The 22,025-nt window shown below is 42.1% G+C and overlaps 3 protein-coding genes across 13 annotated transcripts in view; 1 reads left to right on the forward strand and 2 right to left on the reverse strand.

Annotated features, from left to right (window-relative positions):
* slx4ip (SLX4 interacting protein) overlaps positions 1-16,876 on the reverse strand; it is a 35,112-nt gene extending 18,236 nt beyond the window's left edge. Inside the window, exons 1-4 of one of the 3 annotated variants that reach the window (XM_019870570.1) lie at positions 16,778-16,876; positions 16,433-16,485; positions 7,579-7,668; positions 7,215-7,341 (exon numbers count right to left, since the gene is read on the reverse strand). In XM_019870570.1, coding sequence (XP_019726129.1) covers positions 7,215-7,341; positions 7,579-7,668; positions 16,433-16,485; positions 16,778-16,856 — 349 coding nt within the window. In that variant the 5' untranslated portion in view covers positions 16,857-16,876. The other 2 variants (XM_019870572.1, XM_019870571.1) reach the window with 2 other exon arrangements.
* A 258-nt stretch (positions 16,877-17,134) lies between these two features.
* Positions 17,135-19,426, forward strand: mkks (MKKS centrosomal shuttling protein). 5 transcript variants are annotated; one of them, XM_019870704.1, is made up of 5 exons: positions 17,204-17,218; positions 18,121-18,223; positions 18,473-18,654; positions 18,746-18,856; positions 18,928-19,426. In XM_019870704.1, the coding sequence occupies exons 2-5, from the start codon at positions 18,199-18,201 to the stop codon at positions 19,348-19,350; spliced, it is 741 nt and encodes a 246-aa protein (XP_019726263.1). In that variant the 5' UTR covers positions 17,204-17,218; positions 18,121-18,198; the 3' UTR covers positions 19,351-19,426. The 5 variants fall into 5 exon arrangements, with proteins under 5 accessions (XP_019726260.1, XP_019726259.1, XP_019726263.1 ...); XM_019870703.1 differs by lacking the exon at positions 17,204-17,218 and adding an exon at positions 17,274-17,359 and having other exon boundaries at positions 18,124-18,223; XM_019870702.1 differs by lacking the exon at positions 17,204-17,218 and adding an exon at positions 17,288-17,359.
* Positions 19,427-19,432: 6 nt separating this feature from the next.
* On the reverse strand, positions 19,433-21,490 carry srd5a2b (steroid-5-alpha-reductase, alpha polypeptide 2b). 5 transcript variants are annotated; one of them, XM_019870709.1, is made up of 6 exons: positions 21,391-21,490; positions 21,019-21,238; positions 20,485-20,645; positions 20,249-20,350; positions 20,016-20,166; positions 19,433-19,917 (listed from the first exon to the last, which is right to left on the reverse strand). In XM_019870709.1, exons 2-6 carry the CDS (start codon positions 21,183-21,185, stop codon positions 19,851-19,853), a joined length of 648 nt encoding a protein of 215 aa, XP_019726268.1. In that variant the 5' UTR covers positions 21,186-21,238; positions 21,391-21,490; the 3' UTR covers positions 19,433-19,850. The 5 variants fall into 5 exon arrangements, with proteins under 5 accessions (XP_019726268.1, XP_019726269.1, XP_019726267.1 ...); XM_019870710.1 differs by having other exon boundaries at positions 21,163-21,362; positions 21,440-21,489; XM_019870708.1 differs by having other exon boundaries at positions 20,485-20,618; positions 21,019-21,362; positions 21,440-21,489.
* Positions 21,491-22,025: the final 535 nt, after the last annotated feature.

Consider the following 22,025-nt stretch of genomic DNA (forward strand, 5'->3'; position numbering starts at 1 on the left):
CATTTGACAATAAAGTTGTACTTGACTTGACTTGAGATGTCAGTAAAATGTAGGAGACTGGACTGTCTCAGAAGTGTTTGTTATTTATTCCTTTGTTGTGTACTGTATTCACAAACGAGGAAATCACAAAATAAATTCTGTCGCGGGGCTATAGAATTTATGTTGTGATTTCCTCGCTTGATTTTCTGTTTTGAGACATTATTTTCAATTTTCGGAGTTTTATTGAAGGAAACGTTAATTTACGTTTTTAAGAGGTCGTCATGAACGCCTCTCGAGTTGAACGGAAGAAGAGAAGGCACGGAGACAAAGACGTACCTGTATTTATTGCCGTACCTGTAGTGTGCCACACCACAGCTCTCCTTTTTTCGGAGCTGCAACAAAAACTTATTTAATAAAGCAGCGACACAGTTCACTGAACCAAGAGCAAGTTATAACATTGTAAGCATGTCTCCAGCAAGGAGCCATCTTGGGGTCGACATATTACCGTAATGACCACACACAAGGCGCACCGGATTTTAAGGCGCGCCGTGAGATTTTAAGAAAATGGAAGTCTTTTCGGTGCGCCTTATAGTGCAGAAAATACGGTATATATTTTTGCATTTGGTTCACTACACGTTGGCCTGTTTGACTGCCACTTCTACCGTCACTGCTGTACCCCCCCCCCGGCTTGGGGAGAGGCCTAGGTGACGATGACTGAATTGGAAGTCGCTGTTTGGAATCTGCACCGAATGACCGATCTGAGGCGGACCACCTCTTCGGAGGCGCTGCTATGGACATTTCCGCATTGACCAACTGGGCAGGGACCCGTTTCATTGAAAGCGGCTTCCTACAGCGCTTCATTAGATTGAATGGACTTTCACATTATTTCAATCAATATTCTGTAGCATACCGGTAATTGTATGTGTTAAATGTTACCCACTTGGCATCCATTGCAGCCTGTTCATCCTAGAAGGGGAATTTTCTCCCATCTGCAGCCCCTACACAATGTTTTTTTTCGCCCCCTCCCCCCCCCCCCAGGGGGGTAAGATCAGGGGATGCCGTTAATATTTTCCAACTGCAGGCATGGGAAGCCCTTTAATACTTTTCTGTGATTAAGGGCTATATAAAAAAATTGACTTGACTTGATTTAAATGTGGCATTTCCTTCAAAGGGATTTATTCAAGACGAATAAGTGTATTCATAGCTTTTTTCATGTTTATTAACAGATAACATGTCCAAGCTCTCAAAATCCCAAACTATTCAAGTTAATTCAATTCGAAGACAACAACAAATCATCAGAAACATCAAACCACTGAATTATAATGGCCGGTTGTAGTTATAATGAGGTGGATTAATGAGTTTGTGTACAGATGCACTTTAGATCAAAACCGATTTTACGATTCAAATGTGTTTTTGTGACACCCCTAGTCATGACATGGGAAAACAAAATCACGCGGACTCCTTGATGAACAGGAGTTGAATCAGCAAGACAGTCAGACATCAGCACCTAAGAATCCTGCTCCTTTGACATTGCAGCTTTGAAGTGGGCCCCCTCCCTCTGTCCTCAAGTGTGGGTGGAGAGTTGGAGCTTACAGCGAGTGAGAAATGACGGAGGGAAGGATGAGAGAACATGAGGAAGTTACCCACATGTAAGTGGGGGCTTTCCTGAAAGGACATCACCCTGTGTGTAACTGTGTTGGAGCAGAGCGCTCTGCCTTATCATCCTGCACAACGAGCACCTGAATCAATATTTGCACGAGTGCTCAATTTAACATTTGGGTGACCCCTTTGACACAGTTACAAAATACGCCCCAGCATGGTAGCTCAGGCCAGCCCATAATGAAACATGTGACCAAAGTAATTGAGAGTATTTTGCAGCGTAAAAAAAAGTAAAAAAATAACAAATCTGTTTCTGTGAAACAAAAGGAGTTTATATTTTGTTAGTTTATATTATCAAGGTAAGACAGAAGGATTCAACTTGTGCAAAGAAGTTTGCGAAGTAAGTTACAGTTGAAAACTCAGAGTCAGTTCTTGTTGGATCAGAACGTCTCTTCTTGCTGGATCCAAATTGGCTATTTACCACAACAACAATCAATATAAATGAACAAGATTTAGCCAAAAGTGTTCAATAGGAGCTGACGCTTGGGCCAATAGATGACTTAATTATAATGAGACTTTGTAAAGTAAGAGATTAACTTAAAATGACGATATTTGGCTCAAACATGTTCTAGCGTACTATGAGTAGCTTCTATATTGCCTTGCCATTTCCTTACTTTAGAACGCAGGACCAATTTAGTGCATTGCCCTGAAGTGACACCTGTCCACAAGCAAAGTCACAAGGCTGCAGGGAGCACATGACAAAGGGATTTTTTTTTTCCCAGACCTAAAGTAACGGACAGAAAAAGAAAACAAGAAAACACTTCAGCGTGTGTGCAGTACTCCCAGATACGTTGTGGTGAACGGTCACATGAATGTGATTCGTGCTAAGGCTCAGGCCCTAATTATATGGGAAAAGAGTGTAGTGTGACAGCTACGGCAGGGATTGTGGTTATGTGCGAAGAAACTGCAGCTGACCCCGTGGACGAGGTTGAGAAGAAAAAGTGAGAAAACCTCAAGTAAGGTAATGAGAGGAACTTGGAAAGATAACAGTCACTAGAAGAGGCTATGCCCAAAAAGTGCAAGTGGCAAAAAAAAAAAAAAAAAAAGTGAATGGTGCGTGTGAATATTCATTGAGGAGTGGTCAACAGTGGAGTCAGACTGTTCTATTCGAAAGACAAGGCGCATACAGGCCAGCTTTTGAGAGTCACATCAACACCACATAGTCCTGTGAAGAAGGGGGTTGCCCAGCAGGGGCCAGAGACAGGAGGGTGAGCAGGAACAAGGGAACACTCGCTGCAGCGCCGACGCCGATCAAGGTCCATTTTGAGCCTGGGCCTTGGAATTCCTTTGTTCCAGTCACAGGTCTCTGTTTCACCCTTGCCTTAATCCCAGACTGCCATGCACCCAGTAACATAGACCAGAGCAGGTAAATCTGCTACTGGCGTGACTCTCTGTTTACAGACAAATCCCTCATATTACAGCCACTCACATAAATAGAAAAGAGTTGTGGTGGCTAAGGCAGAAACAAAGAAGAAAACAGTTGGAAGAGTTGAGTCTTTTCCCTTTGAAAACAGACCAACAAAGAAAGAATGTGGGGTTATTGAACAATTTGCTGTGTTTGTTTCAGGGATAGAAAACGGGATATGTTGGCCCTGAAATGCAATGTAAGATATGTTTGGGGTTTCTTTTTTTTGGGGGGGGGGGGTTACAAAGAACAACAACAAATCCTCTGTCGTCACTGTGACCGAAATGGTCATTGGTAACACATTTTCCAAGAGTAAAGAAATCTAACAACACTTGTGCTTTTCCTACAATGACCATGGTCAGGCTGCCTTAAGCCCCCTTCACAGAGCTGCCAAGAGGAGTCAGTCGTACACTGTGCAGCACTCGCAAAGCCCTCTCCCACGGCTATTAGTGACCATTCATCTGGGGAGCCTGGGAAAATGCCTTTCCAGCATGTAGTGACCATGGGGAAAGAGACTGGCAGGTGTTCCCTCCCCTCTAAGCCCTGGCACCTGTGCAGGAAGAGGAAGAAGTACCCAGCTCTGCCATGGGCTGAAATGAACTCTGAGTACCACCAAATGTTATTGTCACACCTACACCAACACTGGTAAAGACACTTCTCAACCTTGAGGTTACACGTACAAAGAGGCCTTACGGTGAAAGATCACCTTTGCGACGTCATTCAATATAGAGTAGGAGATGAAAGACATCTGGTTCTGCGGTTGGTAGTTGGATTTGCTAAGTATGTGTAGAGTGGGCCTTTCGAAAGCAATACATGGCATCAACTTTGTTAAGATGCGTAAATGAACTTAGTATTAAGGTTGAACGATTTATCATTTTTTGGTTGAAATTGCGATTCCAGACAACAAATTGAATCGAAACGTGTTGGTTGCATTCACGCTTTCATGCACCCTGTAACCTGATAACATGATAAGCTGTCCACTGGAGTAACCGCTGTCTTTGAAAGGGTTAAAGCAGGGGTGGGCAATTCCAGTCCCGGAAGGCTGCGATCCTGCATGTTTTCCATCCCCCCTGTTGCAATGCACATGATTCAAATGATCAGATCATCAGCAAGCTCTGCGGAAGCCTGATATTGAAGCTGTGTGCGTAAACCTGTTAATCCAGACCGTAAATTGATTGCAGAAAGGCGGCTGCTACATAACTTGGGTACAGGACGTTCTGTGAACATATTTGGCAGATATTCAGAAGTTTGCCTCGACTTGACACAAAGATGGGAGCATCAGATATTTATCAAACTTGACAATACTGCTCCTTTTCCCCATCAATACCTCGAAATGGGCCGTCGGAGCTGCCCTTTAATATTCTGACACTGTGAAGTCATTTTCGGGCATATTGCAACTCATTCTTTTCCTAACATCGTACAGCCTTGGTTGGCAGTGCAGCATCTACCTGAGGATGGCAATGAAACTCTTACCATCATAGTAAATAATCAGTAACTCGCTTCCTTAGATACAGTATCATATCAGATAACAGGACTGTAATGTTCACGTTACAGAAACCCTATTATTCATTCATTTTTAATATGCAAATACTTAGACACATTTTTGTATAGTGCATCAAGGAGATAGCCAGCCTCTCCCAAGATCTAATTTTTCTCGCCTTCGAAAAGTCTTGCTTGTTCACTCTTCTTGTACTGAGCCAAGTTTTTTGGTGGGAAAAGTTCCCTCTGTTCATCCCTCTTAAAACATAAATAAATCACATCACTATGCGCTAATCATGGAGTCAAGTAGCCTGAGTAAAAAAAAAAAGAAAAAGAGCTGTAATGTTCTCTGAATACATGGACAGGCTATTATCTGTTACAGTTTAGCTACATATTCAGAAAGAGTCAAGTCTAAGGAAAAAATAAAATCCCAGCAGTATGATAAATGGAGGTCACTTTATTGTTCAGATGGGTATAAGACTAATATTTAGTCATAACAAGATCTTAACCTAAGATGGAGATCACTGTTTTGGACCTCATTCAATACAATTATCAAAGGGGGCGATTCCTCCGAAAGAAAATTGTTCCATTTCATAAAGTTCCACAGAAAATGTAGATAAATCTTTGCTTGGGTGCTTTAAAATGTTTCCTTTTGGTTTTTTTTTTGTTGTTGTTTTTGTGTTTTTCCTATGGACGACTTTCAAACTGATTTTATGCAGCTCTTTTACTCTTAGCGTGTCATCTACCTTCAAATATCATGAACTCAGAAACATTTGCACTGGAGGTCCTTGGAATTTTAAAAGCTGCTGATGGCTTATTTGAAGTGCCAACAGCTGAAGTTGTTACACAGCCCTTATAGCTGGCATTAGCTCAAATGCTACAAGAACAACAATCCCCCTCCTTAATGCCAACCTCCATCGGCCTATTGTTGGCAGACAGTGTAATTTCCACCTGACACTTTTTCTATATTTAACAATGTACATGCACCTCTTCTAGTATGTCATTCTAGCAACTGTGCTCACAAATAAATTTGATATAATTGGTTTCTGTGCTGAAAAAGATGAATGTAGAAAACCAGCTTCCACTGCTTCCAACAGACAACCTGGAAGGACCTCTGTGAGAGGATTTGCAGGCTTGCATTTCACCTGTCTGCAGAGGAGATGACCCCAATACTTAAAACCTACCCTGGGGTGAGATTGGCTCGGCCTATAGTCTGTCCTGCCCTCCTTATGGCTCATGCCAGCCTGCTCACTTCTCAGTCTCTACCTTTACTGGTCAGCCACCTCTCTCACAAGCGCCAAAAATGTCATTACTCTCATTTAGTGGGACAAGAGCATAGGAAATACATTTGAGTGGCGAGACCTTTTTTTTTTAATGTTCTGAGGAGGGGAACAAGCAGATAGTGTTTGTATTGAGTAATGTTCCACTGCTTACATACTTTCTGGCATAACTTCAAGAAGCTTAGTCATTTTGACATGCATATTTCACTGCTGGCACGTTGGTAGTACCCTTGTTCACAAAACGGAGTGTGTTTGTTTGTGGCTGTTGTTTTGCAGGGCCTGTGGTCGTCATCATTCGAAATTTCTGTGAAGAAGACTCATAGTTTCAGTAACCTAAAACCGCGTCTGTTCACACCTTACCCAGGGGAAGGATATACTGCAACACTTCAACTCATAAGCAGTGTCCGTTGGATTTGGTTGTGGCCATGGCTGTGGTTATGCTTGTGTCTAAGAAAATTAAATTTGGGCTCCGCTGTATATTTGCGCTGCACAGCGCACAGAATCAGTTCACACACATACACGCATGCAAGGAGTGCGCCAAGAGTGCTGCATCTCTTGAGCTAGAGGGTGCCGTTGAGGCACAAAACCTTGCTCAAAGGCAAATTCAACATTAGTCTGGAGGCACACGAGCCTCTTGCAACATCTAGTTTGGTCTGCACAGGAACTTTAACCATGACTCTTCCTTACATATAAGCTACTGCCGTCCCCAAACATTTGAGTTCTCGGACAGTTTGATTTTTAAAGGGTATTTTATATTTACCTAGCTTATCTTTATCTCAAGTTGATATTTATATTTGTTTGAAGATCTTAAACATAAAAGTGGGGAAACTATGCAAAAGTGTGCAAATTTGAGAGGAGAGCAAGCGCTGTAAGACTGAGAGCAGACTTAATAACAGCTCAAATAATATGGCCCGTTGGGGTCACAAATTCTGACGAAACCATGTTTACACTGTTAATGGAAGTGTCCTTCTCATACGCTGTCAAAGTCTCAAACACACGCCTTGGGCGACATCACCCCTTGGCGTCACTAATTCTGACGGTTCAAAATTTTCCATAACACTGACATTAAAGTTCAAGCATTTGGAGGTTTTTTTTTTAATAAAAATCCAAGATGGGACCAGGTTGTTCTTGAGAAAAAAGCACAGGACCCCACTAATTACAACAACGACATTTAGTGTAATGGTAAATTCTATAATCAGTTGGGGGGGGGGGGGGTTGTTTTTTTTTGTTTTGTTTTTTGGTGGGGGGGTGTTTGGTGTTTTACATTTAAAATGGCTCATAAATCTTGTTTGTGTTGCAAAAAAATGTTGGGGACCGCTGTCATAATGAACACAAAAGGCTAAAATAATCCATAATGTCAAATATGTGACAACAGACCATCGAAATGTGGATTATAAAATGATTAGCAGTACCTTTCACGGTAAAAGCCGTAGCAGGTGCTAGCTCCTTTTTGTTCTTTGGCTGTCTTCCTTTTAGAAAGGACTCGGAGTACCGCTCGACTCTTTGAGCCACAGCATCACGAATCAGAGTTGTAACTTCCTACAAAACAAGGATATTTCATTAGATTTAGCAACATGCTACTGGACTACTCAAGGTTTGGAAGAAACTAGGTGCTGAACAATAAAACCCCCTCACCCACAAGAAGAATAGATTCAAAGACCTCAGTCATTTCACATTCCACGCTAGTGTTTTTTTTTAAAGCCACAAAGCAGTACAGAAGCTATATATTCACTCACACATTTAATCGCACGCACACTCTTCTCATTGTGTCCCTACCTCAATGTGGCTTGTAGTAAACCAGCTGGCGTCCTCTTGACTGCCCAGGGGCAGAACGTGAAGATCCACCAGCACAGCAAAGTTCCCACACTGTAACACAAAGAGGAAGGACAGCCACAGGTTGCCGGCAGGCCATTGAGCTCAGAGACAACAAAGGAAATCAGAGCGCGAGTGACTGACAGCGAAAGAAACCACAAACGACCCCCTATGTCAGTGATTCCCAACCAGTGTGCCGGGGCACCTTAGTGTGCCGAGAGAGCTCCAATGGTGTGCCGCGGGAAATTATCAGATTTTACTTCATTGGAGATGCTTTTCACGGAGACTTCAGGGTTGTCTACCGCTGACGAAGCTTCTGTGAGAGAAGCGAAACGTCCTTTTTTGTTTTTTGTTTTTTACCCACAGGTACAGATGACAACTGACAGAACCCTTTCTACTTCATTGGAGAGAAAATAATTTATTAATTACAAAGAATGTATCTTTGTCCCTCTATCTATGTCATCAACTTATAGGGACAGAAAGAACAAATAAATGATCTTCTCTTAGATGGCAAAAAGTATGAAATTGACATCTGAATCCTCTTTTCGTGACAATTTTCTTTGGTGGTGTGCCGCGTGATTTTTTTTAACTTAAAATATGTGCGTTGGGTCAATAAAGGTTAGGAATCACTGCTCTATGTATTTGAACATCACCCGAGCCCTTTCAGATTCCTTATCCGACATCTCAACATAAATTATGGCACCGTCTACGGCAGGGGTGTCAAACTCATTTCACATGGTGGGCCACATACGGCCTGGGTAGATGTCAAGTGGGCCGGACCATTAAAATGATACCATACTTTGCTATAAATAACCAAAACAATATGTCTTTCCTTTGTTTTGGTATAAAGAAGCACAAGAACATTAGGAAAATGTTGAAATTAAATGAACATATCTTTTACAAAACATTTCATGAAGCACCTTACATTTCCTTCGACAAATGTGCAATTTACTTTTATCATTCACATATATGCATTGCAACTGATCCCACTGATTGTACAAACTTTAACAAGTAATTGGTTTTGAAAAATATAGTAATGCACTTTAAGATTAAACGAGATTTATAAAGAAAGGAAGTTTTAAACCATTTACACGTGCATATAAGATCTAAATGTAATCCCTGCCTACACCTTACAAACTAAGGAGCGTGCTATTAAATGTGTAAATGTGAGAGTGCTATTGATAGCGTCTGCTGTCATGGGTCTGTCTCAGTGATGGACTGAGGCTGCTGTTGTCTTCTTCTCTGATCAAAACAGTGTCCCCTAGCGGATACTCAATGAATTGCACCTTATTAAAAATATTTATTCTGTGTCTTTTATGCATTTTCTTCACTTTTAAATTATCCTGTGGGGCCTGATTGAACGGCCCGCGGACCGTATGTTTGACACCACTGCTTTACATAATCATCTCGCGGGCCGAATTAAAGTCCTTTGCGGGCCGGTTCCGGCCCGCGGGCCGTAAGTTTGACACCCCTGGTCTACGGCCTTACGTTTTGTCTCCGAAAGCATGAAATGATGGGTTCCGGTTTTAGAACTCTGCAAAGCTTTTCACTTCAGAACACACACTATCAAAGGCAGCCATGCTGGAAACAAATCCTAATATGCCCCCTATAAATGTGTAATTAACCAAATCTAAAGATAGTGCTGCTGAAGCTTCATGGAGCACCATGAACGCAGTGATTCCTGACCAGGGGGCACCCAAGTGCCATAAGAGATCACCTGGTGTGCTGTGAGAAATGACCTAATTTTATTTAAAAAAAAAAAATAATAATTGTTTACTAATTACAAAGATATCTTTGTTTATTAATCTATGCGAGCAATGTATAGTGAAAGGCAGAGAGCCATTCATTTTTTTCCCATTAGATGGCAGAGGGTACAATAAACCAGTGTATCCACCTGTTACCTTTCAAAAAACAGACTAAGTCATGGCTTCCTGTGAGTACGTAAGCTTTGTGATCTGTTAAACAGGCCCAGATTTCACACTACATAAGTCATTTTGGGACTAAACGGATGTGAGCCTTATTTCAGTATGTTTGTTCAGTGGTGTGCCATGGGATTTTTCTTATATAAAACAGGTGCTTTGGCGCAATAATGGTTGGAAAACACTGTCTTAAAGGACTATTTATATTGCACCTCTCAGGGCTCATGAGGGCTAAGAACATAGCTGCAGAGTAGATTCCAGAAACTCTACAGCATCGTGTCAACGACAATAAGCTACATAAGTGACAGGGAGGCCAGAACCGACGCGGCTAGTTAACTCGCTGTTACATCTTTCCCGAGCTGCCCTGATTATGATTTACACATGAGTGCAAAAGAAAGCAACTGACTATGGGTCTCGTGTGAACCTCGCCTCTCCTTGGGCAAACCAGCCAAGGACTGAGACCACCTAGAACGTAAGACAAAGAAGCAACAAGTACCGTCCTTTAACTATGATGCACGAAAATGCAGCAAGCTGTGGGGGGGTGAACAAACAATTTGCAGAAGGAAAAAAAAACACTTCAGGCTTGTGTCGAGCAGGAAACTGCTGTGTACATTGAATAAAATGGTACACTCAAAGCTCTGTTTTGAGCCGGGCCAATCCCCATCGGCCGAAGTTGCACACTAAATGACTGAACTCAACAACCCAGCCCTGAGGGATGTTCCCAAGGCCTTGTACTCAGAATGACGTGAGTGTAGAAATGAATGGGGTAAGGTCCTAATTTTGGACACAAGCCTACACCAACCCCTCGGTTTGTCTTGTTAAACTCAATACAGTGTCAAGAGTAAACATGTGGCTGCTGTTTTTTCAAGGTCCCGATCGTTTAATGCCTCAATGATAGTGTTTACATTGTAAATTGTTTGGTCTCAGAGTGTACTTCTGCAGAGAATAATGAATTCTACGGTAAATCATAGTGGCATGGTAGTAGATTACTAGGCAATTACGAGACTGGCCTGCCCAGTAGTCAGCATAAAGTAATGCTCAAAAAGCAGGTGCAGGTATGATGATAGAGACCAACCAGCCCAGCATATGTATTTGTCCACAGATTTGGGCAAATTTATGATCAAATATCATTTTTTTTTTTGTTCTTCCCAAATTGAGCGAGGCTTACCGGCAAACTGCATGACCAATCACAAGTATTTCCAAATGCACACCCGCATTCGGTATAATTTGAAATAAACCCAGCCTCGATTAATTCAGTCTTCATGGGAGAGTTTGACGATGTGATTCAGCACATTGCTCCCATTTCTCTTTGGAAAATATCAGTTCAAAATAAATCCTCATGCTCAAAAAAGAGGAAATGGGACCTGACAAACTGCAAAACACCCAATGCTGTACTCTTTGAGCAAAAAGTGCTTGTCGGCTGTTACAAAACAGAGTACTGGAACAAGGAAGACCAGATGCGAAAGTATCGCATCAGTTCATATTATGCTGGATTTTCATCCATTTTTTGATTCCACTTAACATATGGACTGGACTGCTCGTCAACGAGTCACAGGGATGCGTTAAAATCCACTGTTTAAATCTGTGCACGCTGCCTATCGGTGTCAGTCCTTCTCGACATATCAGTATTCTTTCCACCCCCTTGCTCTTTGTCTCTCAGCAGTGCACGGTTGACTGGTGGTCTCAGCTGACTGCCTCCAACAATTACGAGTGCGTGGGAAAACCTAGCAACAGAGGGTCAGGCCTTGTCCATCAAAACTGACAGAAAGACACGGGGGGGTGCCACGGTGACTTTTTGAGCTGCATTTTTGACATTAGCCCAGCTGGTTTGGGTATCTAACCTTTCACATTTCAGACCTTCCCACAAGAAGTAGATACAAAAAAACAAAACACACGCACACATACACTTTCGAGACTGTTGTAGCAGTGTACTGAATGCTAAACATCTGTGTTGGTTGACTCACTGACACAAGATGCTGTCCGTATAGCCTAGCAGGGATCACAAGATCTATCTAATGGCTTCAACTTAAACAAGCTAATGTGAGCTCAAAAGGAGAACACAAGGTTAATTTAATCAATATCTTAGTGGGAGCAGTAGAGTTTCATGAAAACGTCTTTGTAGAGGCATTGCTGGGTGAATCCCCCGAAGTAATTCCTCAGCTTCTGTTAGAATCTTTTACTTGGGCAAACAGCCAGACAACTACAGTAGCAAACGTGTCTTGGACGAACTTTTTTATCGCATCAGAGGCGCAGACAAGACCTGATGGAAATAAGGCATTCATGATAAGCATCAGTCTACCCTTCACTCCAAAACAGCATGTGATTTCTTCACGGAGACTGGGGGGAGACTGGAATGTAAACTAACGCAATCACACTAATGAGAACACTATTAATTTACCAAGCAAAGCTTGGTCGGTGGAGGCACAGAATTCCCCTTTCAGTGACATCGTTAAAAGGAGCACGTTGAGATTTAACAAAAGAACATTGGTGTGGCAGATTTGTGTGACAGAATGAAGAGGGGCGCAAGTGACGGAATCTCATTTTACAAAAAGTGTACAACTTCCATTACATTTCCATCATGCGGTCTAAAGTTGACATCTGCTTGCACAAAGAATGACGAGCGGATCTGAGGTGAACTCTGCCATGAACTCTGACCTCCACTTGTGACCCCCTTTTTTTCATGAGATATCCACAAGCAGAATGAGGCTTGAGTAAAGGCGCACAAGGACCGGAAAGAGGCCAAGATATTTCCATATACTCGTTGAATGCGTGAACTTCTAAAGGCACCGTCTCAGCAATTATTGCTGCACATGCCATTCTTTGAAACCATCAGAGGCCTTGGCCTGAGAGCGTTTAAAGAGCCAGACATATTCATTAATCAAATCCATTAACTATTTTTTGTGCAGTTAACAATTTCAATTGTAATTGTCTGTGAGATAGTTTCACTTGTTGGAAGGAAAGCTTTGATAACGGTCCAAGTTCGAAAGGAAGTTACTTTTTTCATGCGATGCTTTGTTCTCGGTCTTTCATAGGCTTTTTTAGCACCATGGACGTAAGATGAAGGCTGAATGACAAGAGGCAAAAAAAAAAAACCACCCCACTAGAAAATACCAAATCCTTTGTTGCACCATCTTTTGTGCGCTGACACAATGTGCATGAATAGGAGTGTGTCTTTCAGAAGGCAAAGCTAAAACTGTCCTGATTCTTCCCGCTGCCAAACTTGTAACCATGGCCCGACAACAGAAATATCTCAAACATAAGATCACCACTACCCACCGCAGGCTAAACAAGAATCAAAACACCGCCATTATATTTTCAGCCCGTAAATAAACAATTCCTGTCACGAACACGCTGATAGTTCCCTTCTGTTCTCCAGTGCTCTGGTCTATATCACTTTCAGTTCCAAAAACACTCTCTACCTTTCCTTATCTCCCTTCCAGACCTGCCTGTCGGTTGTTGCTGCTCTGAGATGGGCACAGGGCCCGAACACGGCGAGCAACTTCACCCGCCTCCCCGCCCCGCTGCCCTTTGCCTTTGCTATCGCAACATATAAGAGCCAGACCTTCTCAGACTGCACTTAGCTCAGAGGCTAACACTAACCAGCCACAGATGTTTACATTAGATGAGAAAGGGCAGCAGATGCGGTCTCATTCAGTAAAACTTGCATTTCTCCCTTTTTCGGACTTTCTCTTTCTGCAGTCTGCAAACAATCCAGGGGAGTGCAATGGATCGGTGGGTGTGACATCTTTTCCGAAGGTTTTATTTGACTCATTCTTAACTCTCTCTGTGAGTCACCTGGGTTTCCCCTCAAAATAAATAAAGGTTACCACTCCGATATTTCAAACTGCTAGACACTCAGTGGTGAGGCTCAAGAAGGTATTATTATTATTGAGGGAAGAATGCGAGTGTGTGTATGTTGCATGCATGCGTATGCATGTAAGTGATTTGTGTGCAAAGCACCCTTCATGCAGGTGAATGTTAGCACACCTGAGTCCTCTTTTTTGATCATAAAAAAAGAGACACAACCCAGGAGTGGAATTCAAACAGCAAGAACAGACAGGAATATCTCCAGGAAACATACACCAAACAAAACTAGGGTAGACGCTGCCTCCAGAAATTGGTGATTGCTGGCTGGGAGGTGTTTGGTTTCATTTTGGAAAGTAAATTAAGTACGCTATTAATCAGTGCTAGATTTTTTTTTCTCTTATTGCCCATGTCACCTCCTTAGGTAACTTAAGAGGGATTTGCTATGTTGGCAAATGTCAAAATGTTTGCTCTGAGAGTGCACAGAGACATGATGTGTGGTCCCACATGGGCTCATCTACAGAGTGACAACAACACTAAACAGTGCATAAACCTCTGACATGAAAATGTTCTGCGGTGCCTCAAACGTTTTCGACTAAAAAAACAGCTGGGTTTCTGCCGCCGCTTTCGACATTAGATGTTTAGAAGTCGCCGGTGCATTTTGCTAATAAAAGGCAGATTGTAGGGTTCTAGAGTGGTAATGTCCTGGCAGTCAGCACTCCAGTGGATCCGTGTTTTTGCCTGCAGGCCCTTTTCGGGAGGTCTATGAAGTGGCGGGTGACTACACAGTCTAGGCCTATAAGGAAAGTGCACCCCCTTCAGTTCTGCAGACTGAATAAAGCGAGGATCATCAAGCTTACTAGTGACCAGCCTAGTAAACATGGAACTGTGAACCAGAGAACATGATGCATAAATGCTTTCACTACAAAGGGCAAACTGACTTACATGCATTCCTAAATATAATGTTTCAGTGGAAAATGGTGTCCGAGAAGCTGATCCATTCATTAAAACCCCCGGTGACAGTGGTGTTAGCTCTGTGAAAGAGAAGCCAGTTGCAGTGCCTTGAATGCTATTGTTTAGCCTGATCTCTTCTTACATGCTTGTTTGTGGTTCGTTGGTCGAGTGTGGTTGAGCCTCTGAGCAGTTTCTCAGGCAGAATAACACAACTGTATCATTATGTGCCCAGTGGGAAGGAATCCGCCGTGAACCTCTAGCGTTTTACTCTCCCACAACCAAGTGATGGTGGGGGGTGGTGAGGTGGCCTTTATGCAGGCATGCATATGAAACAAATAAAGGGGAGTGAATGCAATATCTGGTCAGCAGGGCACACATGGAATAGTGGCGGATGTGGAGATCAGTGCAAAATGTCTGAAGCCCTTGTTCAAAACTCTCAATAAATGAAACGTCAACAAAAACGAGATCATCAGCTTTGCCTGCACTTAAAATCATCTGAGGTGCATTATTGCTGACAGAGAATCAGACTGAGGATAAACAACTCTTGATTTTTTAATACAAGGCGTTTCCTGCTTTGCATGTGTTGACATTCTCACTACAACAAAGATCCAGGGGGAGGTAATCCATCGTTGACATTTGCACCAGAGTTGACCAAAAGCGTTTAACCATGTTGCACTACTTCCCTCTAGTGGCAACAGATTGTTCCTCTGACATCATAAAATCATCTTAATGAAACATATATCTTCAGAAAAATATTTTCCCCAGAGACTCAACTCTCAACTCAACTCAACTGTAGAGACACAACAGATATTTTTGTGGTTTCACAAAGCAAAGCTTAGAAACGTGTGCTGCATGCTGGAAATAGCAGTGAAGCAAACTTTGAAGTCATTTTGAATCATTACCACCCCCTGTGCATATTAGTTGAGATATATTTTGCCCATGGAAATAATGACTAGCTTTATGGTTCTGAGGTTCTCAGTTCACATCTCGGCTCAAGCCTTCCTGTGTGGAGTTTGCAGGTTTTCTGCATGCTTGCGTGAGTTTTCTCCAGGTATTCCAGCTTCCTCCCACTTTGCAGAAACATGCATGTTAATTTGAGTTATTCTCTTCTCTAAACTGTCCATACATTTAAATGGTTGTTTGACTATATGTGATCAGAAATTGGCTGAACTTTCAAAGTCAGATGGCATTGCTTCCATTTTACCCGTGACCCTCAACAGTATTAGTGGAATATAAAATGGATGGAAAGTTTTTAAGTGGTTGAGGATTATATGTGGAGAAATCTCTAATTTCAGCCGCTACAATCTGACAGTGAATGCAATGACTTCCAAGCAGCCAATTTCACTTCTTTGGTAACATGATGTAAGAGAAAATTCTGCTTCTGTTTCTGGTGTTCTGTATAGGACAGCAAACTATAACAACCAAAATCATGAGCATCTAACCCATCCATTTTTTTTATACCACTTGTCCTCATTAGGGTCACGGGAGAGCAGTTTGAGCCGATCCCAGCTGACTTTTATGGGTAAGAGACGGGGATAACCTGCACATAAAGACAAACAACCATTGACAGTCATATTTATAAAAACTCTAATGTTTCAATTAACTTCACGTGCATGTTTTTTGGAATGTGAGAAGAGGCTCTATGATTTTTTTCTCTATCGGGGTAAATGGGGGCGGGGGGGCTGACCAATACATATGGGGGCTGAGAAAAATAGTTTCTAAATACACAATATCAAATAAAATGCTGGAGGACACAAGTGTCAAAGTCCGGTATTCGATCGGCCGTATCCTGCGTGTTTCAGATTTTTCCTTCTTCCAACACACCACATTCAAATGATCGGGGTCGTCACCAGGCCCCTGCAGAGCTTTGCTGATGAGTGGATCATTGAATGTGTTGGAAGAAGGAAATATCGAAAACATGCAGTATACCCGCTCAAGGCCCGGACTTTGACAGCGTGTTGTTGGGAGTTGAACTGGTCCTATACAGATTTTTGACTGCGTTATAGCACCGGTTTAGCGCTATCCCCGTGAGAGAAGAAGCCGGATTACCTGGAGCAAAGCCAGGCAAACACAGAGAGATCCTGCAAACTTCCTACCGTGTATTACAACGCTTTATACAGCATATCATTGTTTCCACGTACCTTAATGACAAATTTGTGAGGTGCCATTGCAGTTATCGTCCAGTAGTTTTCGCCTGAAAGTATACAGTGCTGGATTAGCCCTTGTACTACGAATTTTACCATTTAACATGCATCCTGTAAACAGATGTCATCCCTTTCATACTGGCCCTGCAAATACCACGCGTAAACCATCCACTTGCAAAGGCATGCAACTACGGTAAAATATGACTCGACATTTCCTACCGCTAATAGTTTTGAATTTCTGTGCAGTCGTTTGTCTGCTGAGGATGACGTCACACTACGTGTAATCTTGCGACTACAACCAGTGTAAACGTACTCGCTGTTAAAACAATGAAAAGCACGCACGTCGATATTTTCTTAATGTATTTGCTATCGCTCGAATTTCACACAGGAATCCATTGTAACTATAGCATTTTCGAAACATTTTTATTTATGCGACCGCTGTACAAGTAGGCCCAGCAGGACCCAAAGCTTTTGGCCACTGCTATGGAAACAAGTATTCAGTGTAGAAGCCTGTATTACATTGGATTAAACAAACAGGTTACTTGATTAATGCTAGTTCAAGTATGATCACATTTCAATTAGATTCAATACAAAAACATAATTAAAAAAAAATATATATATATATATATATATATATATATTATTTACGGGGCATAAATCACGTTTTTCGGATGAAGCTTTAATTATAATCAGGCAAAACCGTAGCTTGTAACGCTGTTTTTAAACTCCTCAGACTCACGTCAACTAGTTCATCCGCGCTAACATAGCTAATTTGGTGTTCAAGTGAACATTTCGGAAATGAGATGTCTCGACTCGTTGGGAAATCACCAGCGCTTTGCACGGATCTACCATTGGAAAACAGTGACATTTTAAACAAACTTCATCTTTTGGGTCAGCTTCTCAGGTCTTGTTTTGGTCCATCGGGTAGACTTAAACACATTCACAACAATATCGGAGGGCAAGTTGTGACCACCTCAACGTCATCAGTACTACTTCCAGCCATTTATTCATCGACACCGTTTCTAAATCTAATTTTAGCCTCAATTCGCAATCATGTTTCTCGTTTGGGTGACTGCGGGTTGTTTGCAGCTATTCTTTGTGTTACTCTCATTGAAAAAGTCAAGCAGTCTGGTCTAAGACAAAACGAGGCTATCAGGATAAATAAACACCTGTTGGGTCTTTGCACCACTTACCTTGAAGACAAAGAATGTGGTTGTAAAGTCAAGCTCGACTTTAGCAGTAGCCACAACTTAATCAAGTTGGTTAGAAATATTCTCTGCAGCAAACCAGCCACTATGCTAAGAGAGTATGAAACACTTCACATCAGCAAATTGGCTGTAGAAGCCTTTTTACTGACTGTGCCGTCCAACAGCAACGGTGTAGTAACTCTGGGCATGACGGTAATTGTGCCTATTGAGGGTCTTCCTGTTATGGAATCTAAGGTGTTTCCAGGATTATTAGTTGACGTTCCAGTTGGTTTTGAGGACTTGGAGCCAAGGAATCAACCCTGCAGTCCACTACGTGTGGTATTATTCAGTACATCCCTTGCCGGTCATCTTTCTGAAATAGGAGATGGACCGATTGAGGTCCAATACGGCACTGACATGGACTCTCAGATCTTGGATCAACTCCTCGAGATTGGCAAACAGGTATTCAAAGATAACGTCAAGATATGTGTTTGCCAGAAGGTTATCCATCCAGTTCTGCAGCAATTCCTGAGGAGTCATGGCGTGATAGTTGTGGAGAGAGTGGGGATTAATCTCATGCAGCCTCTCGTTCAACTCACAGGTAGCCACAACTTGTGACATCATGTTTTGTACATAAAATCCATGACTTGTTTTTAATTTATTTCCCTCAAATATTGCACAAAAATATTGCTGTAAATGCATCAAGAATCCTTTATGGTAATCTCTGAATTTGGGTTAAATATCTAACATGTAAATCATCACATTCCTGGAGCTTAATGTGAATTGTACCTGCGAGCTGTACTGAGTCTGCGCGCCTTCATTCATTATACTTTTTTGTCTTCCTCCATAGGGGCTCAGCCTTTGGCAACATTACACTCTACGATCCCTCACAAGGCCTATGGACAGGTGGGGAATGTCACCTTAAGACAGTTTGGATCCAAAAGTATGCTACATTTATATCCTGCTGAGGAGTCCGTCATTTGTACCACAGTCCTATGCCACAGAAATGAGACTATATTAAATGAATTGAAGGTACGATTAGAAAAACACACACACGCACACCCGTTAAAGGTGGATACGCAGTACTGTATGTTGTTTACTTGTGTCTATGTGGCCATGAAAGGTGGCATGCCAAAAGACAGAACACGTGTTACGACTTACCCTAAGGGAACCGTTTGCTTTACTTGGAGGCGGGTGCACTGAGACCCACTTAGCTGCTTACATCAGACACCAAGTAAGAGCAATTCTTTTTGTCTTATTTGCTATCACTATTTCCTCCACTTAATTGTCCTGTTTTAATCATAGTGTGACGCCGCCGGAAGTGCATCAGTGTTTGGCTGCCTGCAAACAGAGTACCTTCTTGGTGTGGAGGCTTTCTGTAGCTCTCTTGAGTCAGTGGCTGCAGCCCTACAGCACGACAGTGAAGATTCTCTCATTGATCTGACTTGCGCTCACCACTGGACCCTTCCAAAAGATGTGACACAAGAGGACATGGAGAGTTGTGAGAGAAAGTGTGGCTGCGGGCTAATAAAGATGAGCCAGACGAAGAAGTGGTGTCACCTGAACACTAAATATCCCGTATTCTCACCTGCATCCTTGTCTCCAGATGTTACTGTGCATGCGGATGTGCTTGACTCTTTCACAGCGAAACTCAATGCTCTACAAGTTGCTATTGAAACTGTAAATGTCGTCCTCGATATACGATATACAATACAAGATGTGAATTAAATTAAAATGTTAAGAGTGGATTGTGACAAGAAGAAATGATGGAATAAAAGGAATGGATGAGCCTAATACAGCACAACACAAGTGTGCTTCTCCCTTTGTTTTAATTCAAACCAATCAAAGTACATAAGGATTTTTTTTTTTAACGAACCATCATTTTACATCTCATTAAAAGCAACCTCAGATTTCCTAAGAATAACATACAAGCCATTTTTTTGCCCGAGCCCTTGCCTGAGGCACTGTCCCTGCATGTCCCCAAACAGTCCACCCAGAGGAAGTCCTGTTACAATTTACTTTTCTGAGTGGCTTGGACATTTTGAAGTGTTTTCAGAGCTTGTTCTAAGGAACTACAATAAATGTACTCAGCCCTGACTGCCAACTAAACGGTCTTGATAAGCCAATGTGTTTTTGCACATAAACAAAACGTAAGTAGCAAATTAATAGTTTCTTTCAATTATGCGGGCCTCTCTCCATTGACTTGGATCACAACGGGATGTTTTTTTTCAAAGTAAAAATGGAATCAGAGCCTTTCGAGACTTGGAGTACGACTTGAATTTCTTGTTGTAAAACCTAAGTGGGAAAAACAAAAACAGCAAATGAGTCAGTGTGGCACTCAGTTGGTGTGTGGTATAGTTTGTCCGCACTGCTAAGGTTTTAGTAATGGTCACCTGTGATGGTAAATTGCTCTTGGGCCAATGAAGCATGTCGTAAATACAGCAAACGAGAGTGATGGAAAGCCCCAAGTGGCCATGGCATAGCCAAACCACTCGACAATCTCTCCTAAGTAATTTGGAGCAGATACATACTCAAAGAGGCCTCCTGCAGGAAAAATTAAAAACAAAAGTGATTCCGCACATAGCTAATACCACATGAGTTTACGAAGTTCTAAACTATTTCTTACCTTTAGGGACCTTGTAAATCACTTCCCCGCTTTTCCTCAAGTTTCGTAGACAATAATCACTGTGAATATTGATTGCCATCCCAGTGTAAAACAGTAATAAACCTAAAAGAAATCCTCATAATTATTATTTGAAAACAGGTATAAAGTACTGCCATGTGTAAATGAGGGATGCATTTTTGATATGCAACAAAATGTAGCCGACATGTCTAAATGCTTCACTCGTGTTTGACACCCACCGATTTTGAGGCGACAGTCAGTTTTCCACTCGTTCAGCTGAGCACAATGCAACAGGTAGTATCCCTGCAAGAATCCGTTTATGGAGGTAAAGAAAATTGCTCCCACCATCGCATTCAGTGGGTACGGTTGTCCTCTGACCAGAAATGAATAGATGAATGTTCTGAGTTTGAAAGAGGGTTCACAAAGCAAGTTAAACCTTTAGCTATAAAGATGCAAACGAAATATGCACACAACATGACTTTCTGCTCAGTAGGGGTCACACCTTACATCCTTTCATGCATTTTCATGGAGGCCTCAATCACTTATCCTCTTTAGTGTGAATGTGCCAACCAACGAATCTGTCAAAATTTTACGATACGATCATTTGTTCAATTAAATACAATTCCTGTGCTCTTTCATGCACTGACATCCATCCATTCCTGATCTCATATGCACGCGGTCTTGCCAATAAAATCTAGTCATGTCACGGCTGTCGCTGTTAAAAGCCAACTGCTATCTACCAACAGACCTCCTCACAGCTGCTTTTCCTTTACCTGTAAAAATAGTGCAGGCAAAAGGTTCCAAGTAGTAGCATCTTTCCCACACTGTAGGGCTTGTGCGAAGTGAGCATCAGAAGTAGAGGAATCAAAATAGCCGGTAACTCCTGGATGAACCAGGCCAGGCGGGCTGGCACCAACCTGGTGGGGGAAGTTTGCATCATGTGGCGCCCATAGCACGTTTGGATTTTCTTGTGGCGGTACAGATGCCATAGTCCTGCCAAGACCATGCCAAAGCTGAGATAGTTCAATAAATCCTGATTGCAGTACATCCTGTCGGTCGATTGAATTTCTTTCCCTCTTGTGGAGTCCTCAGAAATGTCAAACAGCCACTGTGGAAACTTTCAAAAGCAAAGAGAAGTGTGTCACCTGTGAGTTCATTGTGTGCATATACAAAGGTCACGGACGGAGGACGGACCGGCAAAATAGGGGAAAGTGCCCATCTCTGGCAAAATAATTAAATAACAATTTTTTACCCTTTAAAGACATAGGGCTATGGAAAAAAACACTGTCAGCAAGAACGTCATGGTATCTGATGTAATACTCATGTAATGCAATGCAAGTGTAATGTATGTCTTTAGTTTCATCAGCTGCTTGCAACTGCAGGTTCAATGTACCGCACATTAAACCATCTCTGATTATTGCTGTTCAGTCATTTGCAGCCGGTAGTGAATTTATGTCATGCCACACAACAAGCTATAGACAAACTAAAACATATCCAAGTTTCATTTACACAATATAGTCCCTTGTGAGAAAAAAATGGTTGCTGAAATGTGAAGGGTGTAAAGTAGGCCTGGTCATTTCAATCAAACATGCTCTCCAAAACATTTGCCTTTGACTCCACCTTCTGGTCACTTTTCAAATGGAGGTCTCTGCTGTGTTAAATATAAACAGTTAACAAAAGATTGTCAATTGGAATGACCAAAAAAAGTTTATACCACCAAGGTTTAACGTAAGTTACGTGAGATGCTGCACCAAAAAATGCACTTTACCAGTCGGAAGTT

Source organism: Hippocampus comes, unplaced genomic scaffold, assembly GCF_001891065.2.
Source record: "Hippocampus comes isolate QL1 unplaced genomic scaffold, H_comes_QL1_v1.1 scaffold76, whole genome shotgun sequence".
Taxonomy (NCBI): Eukaryota; Metazoa; Chordata; class Actinopteri; order Syngnathiformes; family Syngnathidae; genus Hippocampus; species Hippocampus comes.

What these genes read in the sequence shown, in the direction of transcription:
- mkks (XM_019870700.1), top strand. Translation starts at nt 17,239, where the DNA reads ATGTCTCGACTCGTTGGGAAATCACCAGCGCTTTGCACGGATCTACCA. An exon ending in GCCTCTCGTTCAACTCACAG is followed by an intron (nt 18,224 to 18,472) that starts GTAGCCACAACT and finishes CTTCCTCCATAG; the next exon opens with GGGCTCAGCCTTTGGCAACA. An exon ending in CTGCTTACATCAGACACCAA is followed by an intron (nt 18,857 to 18,927) that starts GTAAGAGCAATT and finishes TTTTAATCATAG; the next exon opens with TGTGACGCCGCCGGAAGTGC.
- srd5a2b (XM_019870705.1), bottom strand. Translation starts at nt 21,293, where the DNA reads ATGTACTGCAATCAGGATTTATTGAACTATCTCAGCTTTGGCATGGTC. An exon ending in TGCCTGCACTATTTTTACAG is followed by an intron (nt 20,646 to 21,018) that starts GTAAAGGAAAAG and finishes TTTCAAACTCAG; the next exon opens with AACATTCATCTATTCATTTC. An exon ending in GATTTACAAGGTCCCTAAAG is followed by an intron (nt 20,167 to 20,248) that starts GTAAGAAATAGT and finishes TTTTTCCTGCAG; the next exon opens with GAGGCCTCTTTGAGTATGTA.